Source organism: Polypterus senegalus, chromosome 6 (assembly GCF_016835505.1).
Source record: "Polypterus senegalus isolate Bchr_013 chromosome 6, ASM1683550v1, whole genome shotgun sequence".
NCBI lineage: Eukaryota > Metazoa > Chordata > Cladistia > Polypteriformes > Polypteridae > Polypterus > Polypterus senegalus.
This window is the reverse complement of record NC_053159.1, coordinates 32,552,574-32,563,215: the sequence shown is the minus strand read 5'-3', so window position 1 is coordinate 32,563,215 and position 10,642 is coordinate 32,552,574. Positions and strand designations below refer to the sequence as shown.

General features: G+C 38.2%; 1 protein-coding gene across 2 annotated transcripts; it reads left to right on the top strand.

Moving 5' to 3' along the window:
* The first annotated feature begins 908 nt into the window (after positions 1–908).
* b3galt6 (UDP-Gal:betaGal beta 1,3-galactosyltransferase polypeptide 6) lies at positions 909–9,856 on the top strand. Of its 2 annotated transcripts, none has more exons than XM_039755787.1 (2): positions 909–1,179; positions 7,303–9,856. In XM_039755787.1, the coding sequence occupies exon 2, from the start codon at positions 7,312–7,314 to the stop codon at positions 8,329–8,331; it is 1,020 nt and encodes a 339-aa protein (XP_039611721.1). In that variant the 5' UTR covers positions 909–1,179; positions 7,303–7,311; the 3' UTR covers positions 8,332–9,856. The 2 variants fall into 2 exon arrangements, with proteins under 2 accessions (XP_039611721.1, XP_039611722.1); XM_039755788.1 differs by lacking the exon at positions 909–1,179 and adding an exon at positions 2,340–2,570.
* The last annotated feature ends 786 nt before the right edge of the window (positions 9,857–10,642 follow it).

Below are 10,642 nucleotides of genomic sequence, written 5' to 3'. Positions count from 1 at the left end.
CAATTTGAGTCATTCTAGTGTGTGTTCAGACCACAGTGTGTGTGAATATTTAGTTATCTAGATATTGTATAGTCCCATACATGTCTATCTATCTATCTATCTATCTATCTATCTATCTATCTATCTATCTATCTATCTATCTATCTATCTATCTATCTATCTATCTAACAATAACAACCCAAATTATGAAGAAATTGTGATAAAGTTATTAGTTAATTTTAAGAAAATTGGGTTGCAACGTGAGTCTCATAGTTCACTTTTTGGATTTGCTTTTGGAATTGTTCTGTGAAAATCTTGAAGCCGTGAGTGATGAGCAATGTGAAAGATGCCATCAGGATATCAGGTACATGGGTCGTTAGGATGTCAATATGTTGTGGCAGTCTACAGCTGGATAATTCATAGGGACGCACCAGGGGAAGTGTACAAACCACCAAAGAAGTGACAAAAACTATAGAAGATAGATATGTTGTATGTTTTTTTCTTTACATATATATTTTTAAATATTAATTGACTAAATATTTTTATGATAAATTGATTTAGAAAAATATTGTTTACATAAATAAATTGTGTAATTTTTTCCATTTTAATTATATTTCTTTTGAATTTTGTACTTGAATGTGACATGATAGAAACATTCAAATGATATTTTTATTGTGTTCAGAATTGCCAATAAAATAACTATTCACAATTTAAACAATTTTCATGAGTATAATTTTTCAGATTTGTTTTATATAAAAAAAATGTATTAAAAAAATAAACTTGTATCCACCTCCTCGTTCTCTGTCGATGTTACTGCCCACTATCCTTGCAAAGGCGGACCGCGACGAGCCCGCGCGCACATTACCTAAAGGCGCAGTCTCTTGGCGCGTTCCCGTTCAATAATGACATCACTACCGGTTTAGGGCGGGCACTAGCTAGCCATGCGTCAACACCCACTGCCACTTCACTGTGAGGTCGGGCAGGAGGGGTATGCGCAGTGTGAGACTGACAGTACTCTTGTTCTTGGTGGAGCTCCTGCTTCATCTAAATATTTCCTCGGGACAGATGAACTCGAGGAAGCAGACCGTAACATCTTCAGCAGTAATGCCGTTCTTGGACAGAGGGCTGCTTCCAGGGCCTGCCTGTCAAAACAGCGGGGGCTTTTCTGACGCACCACTCTTAAGCACTGCATTGTGAAAGGTAAGCGGCTCATTGTTACCTCCTGCAGCGTGGGCGCCCGGTGTGAATCGCCTCGTATGCGGGAACTGACTTATGCGTCTCTACCTTCTGTTTCAATCATTTAAACAGATGCATCATTCAGCATTTCCTCTGAACATTTTAGAGGTGCCAGGCTTCTTGTACAGATGTTAGAACGGTGGTCCATTATTTCTATAGCGTAAGGTGCTAGGCTAATACGTGAGGGTGAAACTGCACATACAATCAAATCTCGCACATCCTTTACTTGGCGCTAATTTTGCTTGTGTCCAATATTTTTTACACAAGTGGAAGGAGAACATTGTAGACATAGGATTTCATAGTCTGAGGGGTGGGGGTGGGGGACCTGAATGCTGGGCCCCATCATCAGCCCATTACAGGTGTATTCAGGTCACTAACTGTGCTTTTATATAAAAAATATAAAGTTACCTATGTCCACATTATGATTCTTCATATAATTTGATTGGTATATACATATGATTGATTGCAATCATTCTCCCAGGATCCTCAGTGTGTGTCCTTCACTTGCTTCTTTTTGCCTGGTTCATAGTAATGAGTTAATGCGATACATAGGATATTTAGAGAGTGGGCACCCACTACACTACCCACACATGCAAACACACCATACTGTGCTGCTGGAGGGTCAAGCTGAGTCAGATACATTTTTTCTTGGCACGTCATCATTTCTGCATGATTGTGAAGAAAATGTACTGGGAAAACTTTTATATTAGCAATCCAGTAGCCTGCCAAGATTGTAATAGTCACAATTACTGTAAATGGCAGTTGTAAGATTCAGGTGTGATTTGTTTCCACTGGAATTTAAAAAATTCAAAATAAAATGCTGGAAACGAGGCACTTCAGCAAATTTTAAAGAAAATAAGATATATTTGTTGAAATAATATGAATGCTGCTATTTGCAAAGATAAGTGAAAAAAAGCAAATGGTTTAGAACTTCTTGTTTCTTCAGGAAATACATTAATTTGCTGTTTTCCATCACCATCTTTGCTTTATTTGGAAAATGCACTTTTTTGTGATTCCTCTTTGAAACAATATTACATGTTTGTATTCAAATGAATTTTTTTATGAATCATCTCTATAGCCATTTTCTGATCCGATTTTTTTTTTTCTAAACCAGGGTCATGAGAAGAGCCTGGTTTTGCATCAGTGGGCATAATATACTGTATGAATCAGCCAAAGAAGAGACTTAAGTTCTTTGCAGGATCTCCTCAGCCATATTTGATTTGGCACCTTAATCCACAAAGAAGTTGTCTTTAAATGTAAAAGCATTTAACAAGTTTAAAAAGAAATATTGAATGATAATGTTACCTCTCCCACCTCCTTAAGCAAGTTCATTCGTAGTCTCACCTGCTCCACTGGTATGTGTTATGGTAGTGTGTACTCATAAGAGTCCTTTTCTTGATTTTTCCCTGTTTGTTTAACAAAACTAATCTCAATCCTTGTGACAGAATGACTTGGGTTTGTGTTCTGAGAGAAGCCTTGTCATCTTTCCCCAACTATATGATATTTCACTTGCTTGATAAATGAATTGAATGACCAACCTGAACAAACCTCAAAACAAAGGTGTTTCTGTTTAACACAACTCTTTTGAAAACCTGAAATCGAAAGTACACATTGGAGTGACTGGGCATTAGTACTAAGCTTTTCCGATGTACATCCACATCCACTGTGTTTGTGCTTTACCACAGTTGCTTAATCATACACCCGAAGCACCAAACCACAAGGCCTGTTTTAATAAGACATTTACTAGGCCTTGCCCAAACCCTGAAAAACAACCCCAAGCCATTATTCCTCCACCACCAAACTTTACAGTAGGCATAATGTTGAGTGTACTTCATTGCTGCCTACAATCAGTAAGACAGCCGAGTACTTAGTAAACACAGTTGCCTCTATTCTTGTGAAAGGGAGATCGTTTGGTCTTGCTGCATGTCTCAGTAATCCCCCTACTGCAACACTTGTTTATGCAGTCTGGAAGGTAATTTTCTCCTGGCATCTGCCAAACCCAGATTCGTCCATTGGACTGCCAGATAATGAAGTGTGATTCATCATTCCAGAGAAAATTTTTCCACTACTACAGAGTCCAATGCGTGACACCGCTACAACTGACTCTTGGAATTGCACATACGTTGTTGTCTTATGCTTGAGTGCAGCTCATCAGCCGTGGAAACCCATTTCATGAAGCAGTTCTTGTGTTGATATTGCTTTTGGGGGCAGTTTGGATTTTTGTTGTGAGAGATGCAACTGAGAAAAGGCAATTTTTATGCACTTAATTACTTCAAACCCTTGGAATTATTCAAAAAACCTTATTGGTTCAGGAGATATTCAACCCCTCGCAAAGGCTTCTGAGTGCTAAAAATTGCAAATGCCATCATCAGTGAAGTTGTCTAGCAGGGAGCTGGTGAGCAGGAAAATGTTTTTGGCCATCACTCAACCCTACAAATGAATGAACAAAGTTTTAGATTTTTTTAAAAGTATGCAGCAACAACTTATTATCAAAATTAGATTAATCTTAGTGGAATTATTCTATTCTGGTTTTATCTTTTTGCAATATTTATAAAACCTTTTTTAAAGGATATTTTGTGTTAGTTTAAAGGCATTAGTCTTAGCACGTAAATTGTTGCTTTTTATAAACCGGCAAACAGTTAAAGTGTTTGAGGTCATTGTTTTATTAGAGCCTGCAGTTTCAGTGTCTTAATGTGTCAAGAGGTCATACCTCAGTGTATTAATCAGCTGTACAGGGAACCAAACTACTTTGCAGAGAACACTTAGCCGTATTAAATTTGACACCTTAATCTAAAAATAATTTGGCTTCAAATGTTAGAGTTCTTAACAATAAGAAGCATTAAATGAAGATGTTACCACTACCAGCTCCAAGTCTATTATTTTTCATTTTTATCCACTTTAGATTATTCAATTAATTACCCATTTTGTCATTGACATTACTGGTAATTGAATAATCTGGTAAGGCTTCTGCTTGATTTTCTTTACCTTTACCCGTTGCACACACTCGGATCCCAATTCGTGTGGTGGGTGTGACAATGTGCTGTAATCCACGCATGCTCTCAACCTCCTCCTCCTCTCCTGTCATTAGACTTTTATCAAGGTAACTGAAGGACACTTGTTTTAAGACACAGAAAAATTTCAATATATTGGTAAACGCAAAGATTATAGACATGGTAACAAGATTTAGATGCTTAAGTTCTCTTCTTGTAGTAATGGCTGCTTCTCAGTCATTTCCAACTGGACTTGTTTACTGGCACAGAGCTTGCTTTGCCAAAATGTATCTCAGCTTTCAGGTCCTCAAAGAGAAGAGATTGGCAGCTTTATGTTCCCCCAAAGAGACAGTGACTCATCAGCTTTTTAGGTTCAGAGAATGCAGCTAGATTTTGAAGGAAGACTTCGGGTGATTGGATCAAGGTCACTTCCAGACACACAACCAGTACCTGCTCATAGTTGTATAATTTTGTCCATCACATGCATGCTGTTTCAGGTCTTAGTTAAAAGCCTAAGATTAATATATACTTGGCAACCTTTTGTCTTAAGGTGCCTCTGCAAAGATGTCAACACATCACTGATTTACACCTTTGTCATCAGAAGTTCAGGATAAATTTTTGGTACGAGCTACTCCACCATTCCTTCAGGAAAGCAGGTTGGAGGGTTTGCAACTGCACCCCTTTTAATTCTGCTATCTTTAACAGGCCTATTGTGCCTCTGAAAGCCTGACAGAATGGGCAGTGCCCAGTTTGTCCTACTTTGGGTACAAGGAAAAATCCAGATCCTTTGTTTTTGTCATTATTTTAAAGTTATTAAATTAAAAGCTGATCACTAGTGTGCAACCTGTTCTGCATTGATACAGCGGCTTGCAAAAGTATTCGGCCCCCTTGAACTTTTCCACATTTTGTCACATTACAGCCACAAACATGAATCAATTTTATTGGAATTCCACGTGAAAGAATACAAAGTGGTGTACACGTGAGAAGTGGAGCGAAAATCATACATGATTCCAAATAATTTTTACAAATAACTGAAAAGTGGGGTGTGCGTAATTATTCAGCCCCCTGAGTCAATACTTTGTAGAGCCACTTTTTGCTGCAATTACAGCTGCCAGTCTTTTAGGGTATGTCTCTACCAGCTTTGCACATCTAGAGACTGAAATCCTTGCCCATTCTTCTTTGCAAAACAGCTCCAGCTCAGTCAGATTAGATGGACAGCATTTGTGAACAGCAGTTTTCAGATCTTGCCACAGATTCTCGATTGGATTTAGATCTGGACTTTGACTGGGCCATTCTAACACATGGATATGTTTTGTTTTAAACCATTCCATTGTTGCCCTTGCTTTATGTTTAGGGTCGTTGTCCTGCTGGAAGGTGAACCTCCGCCCAAATCTCAAGTCTTTTGCAGACTCCAAGAGGTTTTCTTCCAAGATTGCCCTGTATATGGCTCCATCCATCTTCCCATCAACTCTGACCAGCTTTCCTGTCCCTGCTGAAGAGAAGCACCTCCAGAGCAGGATGCTGCCACCACCATATTTGACAGTGGGGATGGTGTGTTCAGAGTGATGTGCAGTGTTAGTTTTCCGCCACACATAGCGTTTTGCATTTTGGCCAAAAAGTTCCATTTTGGTCTCATCTGACCAGAGCACCTTCTTCCACATGTTTGCTGTGTCCCCCACATGGCTTGTGGCAAACTGCAAATGGGACTTCTTATGGTTTTCATTTAACAATGGCTTTCTTCTTGCCACTCTTCCATAAAGGCCAACTTTGTGCAGCGCACGACTAATAGTTGTCCTATGGACAGATTCCCCCACCTGAGCTGTAGATCTCTGCAGCTCGTCCAGAGTCACCATGGGCCTCTTGGCTGCATTTCTGATCAGCGCTCTCCTTGTTCGGCCTGTGAGTTTAGGTGGACGGCCTTGTCTTGGTAGGTTTACAGTTGTGCCCTACTCCTTCCATTTCTGAATGATCGCTTGAACAGTGCTCCGTGGGATGTTCAAGGCTTTGGAAATCTTTTTGTAGCCTAAGCCTGCTTTAAATTTCTCAATAACTTTATCCCTGACCTGTCTGGTGTGTTCTTTGGACTTCATGGTGTTGTTGCTCTCAATATTCTCTTAGACAACCTCTGAGGCCGTCACAGAGCAGCTGTATTTGTACTGACATTAGATTACACACAGGTGCACTCTATTTAGTCATTAGCACTCATTAGGCAATGTCTATGGGCAACTGACTGCACTCAGACCAAAGGGGGCTGAATAATTACGCACACCCCACTTTGCAGTTATTTATTTGTAAAAAATGTTTGGAATCATGTATGATTTTTGTTCCACTTCTCAAGTGTACACCACTTTGTATTGGTCTTTCTCGTGGAATTCCAATGAAATTGATTCATGTTTGTGGCTGTAATGTGACAAAATGTGGAAAAGTTCAAGGGGCCGAATACTTTTGCAAGCCACTGTAGTTCCAACATTCAAAATACAACTTTCAAAAATTTAAATTTTAGAACGTATGATTAAACTCTGAATAACTAAAATCATTAGAGAAAAAAGTTGTGCTAACTGTTGATTTCAAGGGGCATTTGCAACATTGTTCTTTAGAACAATCATTGTAAATGGTGAACAAGTGTTCAATACTAGACTTGATTTCAGGTCCAGCATTTTGTAGTACAAATGATAGAAAGCAGTGATCTTATTAAGTTTCCTGGCTTGGTTAATGAGTAAGTTGACAATTCCCCAGTCTTTAATTCAGTACAGTGGCCTGGCATGTATCAAAAGCTCTCTGTGAGCTCATGAAATTCGGCAGTAAATGAAACACAAACCATTTGTACATTTATTGGAAACAGTCTGACATGACTTGTCATTGTGCCATGTCCACAAAGCCTCCTCTTTGTCCTGCTAGATGACACAAGATTTAGAGCTGCAGCAAAACAAGAGTGATCTCTGTATAATATGTTGCTTTCAGCTTTCCTTTTATAGTTAGTGCTGCAGCTGCTGTTGAACTTGATGTTTTCAGAGAGGGAGATATATCTGTTTATAGCGTACTGTGAATGGCTGTAGTGATTTGGTTTGCCACTTCTCACTTTCTTTTTCTCTTTCAGTGAAAGTATATGATCCAACTCTGCAGAATGAATTTCATACGACTTGTGTGTCGACACAAAACTACTTTTTGGATTGCCAGCCTCTCACTTTTTGCTGTGGTTGTTTTATATTTAGCTAAATGTACCTCTGAAACCCTGAAACTCCCTGGTCCAGAGTTCCCACACCATGCTGAGAAAAAAGAAAATGGCTTGCAGCAGGTAGAACAGTTGAAGGAGCTGTCTGCCTTTCTAGTGGTGCTGATCACCACAGGGCCTAAATATACAGAGAGACGCAGCATCATCCGAAGTACATGGCTGTCCAGTCGGGACCCTGAGATTCTTTGCCGATTTGTTGTGGGAACGAATGGTCTTGCTGCAGAGGATGTTCAGAACCTTAACTTGGAGAACGCTAGACATCACGACCTCCTATTTCTCCCAGACCTGAAGGATTCTTATGAAAATTTGACCATCAAGCTGATTCAGATGTACTCCTGGTTAGATCAGCATGTGGATTTCAGTTTTGTTCTAAAGGCTGATGATGACACTTTTGCTCGAGTTGATGTTCTTAAAGAAGAACTTCGATCCAAAGAGCCCAAAAAGCTGTATTGGGGTTTCTTCTCAGGACGGGGTCGTGTGAAGTCTGCTGGCAAGTGGAAGGAGAGTACTTGGCTCCTCTGTGATTATTATTTGCCCTATGCACTAGGTGGTGGTTACATTTTGTCTGCTGACCTTGTACATTATATCCGAATTGCTAAAGATTACCTCAAGACTTGGCAAAGTGAAGATGTCTCTTTAGGAGCCTGGTTGGCACCGGTGGATGTCCATCGTGTGCACGACACCAGGTTTGATACTGAATACAAATCCAGAGGCTGCAACAACAAGTATGTTGTGACTCACAAACAGAGTATCGAGGACATGTTAGAAAAGCACCAAACTCTAATCAAAGAAGGTCGATTGTGCAAGGAAGAAATCAAATTGCGACTTTCCTATGTGTATGATTGGAATGTGCCTCCATCCCAGTGCTGTCAGAGGAAAGATGGCATCCCCTGAAGTCACTTTGCTGCTCTTCAGACTCTGGCTTTTGAAACTGTACCTTAAAACACTGCAATTTCATAGCAAGTCTCAACAGAAGCGTAATGAAATTTACTGTATATTAGCAGACACAGGTGTTCTTGGACAGACAGATGCTGAGCCCTTATGACAGTATTGGTTTGTTCAAAATGTGCAATTACTGTTGTGTTTGTGTTTTTAATATTTATTTCTTTCCGATCAGGCTAGCTGCACTCTTTATTTTGTATCTGTCTTATTAGACTACAATACAGACTTAATAATGATTGACATCCTGAGCATGATATCTGCTCGTATTTGTTTCTTATGTTTTGCTATCTCCCTTGATTCCCAAGCCACTTGGTTCCCAACCATTGTGAATTTTCATTTACCACTCTGTGAAAATCCCTGCATTGCTACAGGAAACATGAAAATGGTGTAATCAAAACTGACAAGTGAGAGAGATCCGTTTTGATGCCAATCCTGTCTCTAATAATGGACTTTTCCACTTGGAAAAATGGAATATATGAACTCAATTGCATATGTTTAGCAATGTATACATACAATTTACTCTTTTAACATGCGATGATGTTAAATCACAATGAACCTCCTGAGTTTTTCTGCTCAGTTTTATTTTAAGGGTCTTACAAGTCATGACTTATTTAAAAAAAAAAAAAAAACAAATCACGCTACAGATTTTTAAAAAGGGAGCGTACATGTGCTGCTTTTTTCACCGGGGCTGGTTTATAGACCTCTCTTGTATTTATGAGCTCCTAGAAAATAGTTCTGTTCATACACCCCAGTTCCTTATTTAATTATGCCTGTTAAGGCTTGCTTTTAGTGCTTTATTTATTTATATACAGTATGTATATATCTCATGGTTCAAAGTGATGTTGTTTAAAAAAAAAAAAATCTAATTTTTATATTAAAAAAAAAATCTTTCTGTATTTTGAACTTCAAGGAACATTTGTCTTAGGTCCTTGTAAACCTGCTTAGGTGACTTGAATGCACTGTGCGGGCAATTGCTTTCCTCAGATTTCTTCATTTGCTAGCATATGTATCTCAGAAATATTATGTGTTTGTGCTTTAAGAATGGTCTTTCAATTGTGTGTGTGTGTTTTTTTTTATTATAACCTTGTTGAAATTATAGTTCAATAATCTTGTACACCTTTTCAGATTATTGGACAATGGATTTACCAATTGTGGAAAAGCGTGAAATGCCATGATATGTATAACATGATCTTCACCTGACATGTTTGACTTTGAAAATGGTGAGTCAGTAATAGGCTTTATGCATTTCGGAAGTTTAAGGCAGTAGTTGTTACAGCATTGTGTTTTTCAAAAGGTATGTTTCTACTTAAATTGATCTTTCTACCTTGCTATTTGTCATATCTACAACATTCCCATTTGTAGTAAGAAGCAAACATTTTAAATATTAGTGACACCTAAAATGTTAATGGCCCACTTTGCTGGAGGCTTTAACCTTTTCTAAAGTTTGCCAAAAATAAATAGTGAATGTGCTTATTTATCCTAATAGCATGCTTCTTTATTTCATGTAAGTACCAGATTGGCATGATGTTGTGGTGGGACATTATGCCAACTTAAAGTAGCTGAACTCCAGGTCCGGTTTCTAGGTATGAGGTTTTAGATATGTCCTTGGGGGTCCTTCATTTGTTTATGTTAAAAAAAAAAAGTTCCATGCAAGGCATAGAAATATAAGAGTAAAGCATTACTGAATAATATGATCGGTCACAAGGAATTAATAACTCCCTGGCTAGAACCACCAAATGAGTGTATCTCAGAAATATGATGTGTGTGTGCTTTTAGAATGGTCTTTTAATTGTGTGCGTTTTTATTATAACCTTTTTATAATAAAGTCTTGGTCCTGGGTGGTTCTTAAGGATCTTGGATTTAAATACAAGCATTTTTGGTGACAATGAGTTGCCATACTTTATTGAATTCTCAGTTACATTCAAAATAGCAATAGAGCTTCTGTTTTTGCCTTTGTTATAGATGATTTGTATATTATTTTTATTGTTTCAAAAAATATATTATTTCAGCAAAACAGTTGTTTCCTCAAGAAAAGTATCTTGTTACCTGTAATGTCTTTGCTTGTTTACTTCAGAGTAGGTCTTAAAACAAAATACAAAGGCCATTGTTAAATTGCCAGTAGTTTACCAAAAGAAAATACAAATATGTTGCTAGATTTTACAGTGCAGATCAATGTGAAACATACAGTTTGTGTAAGACTGTGTGGAAACAAAAAGCATTATTTAACAAACCATAAATTAAACTATTGATTACACTGTATGCC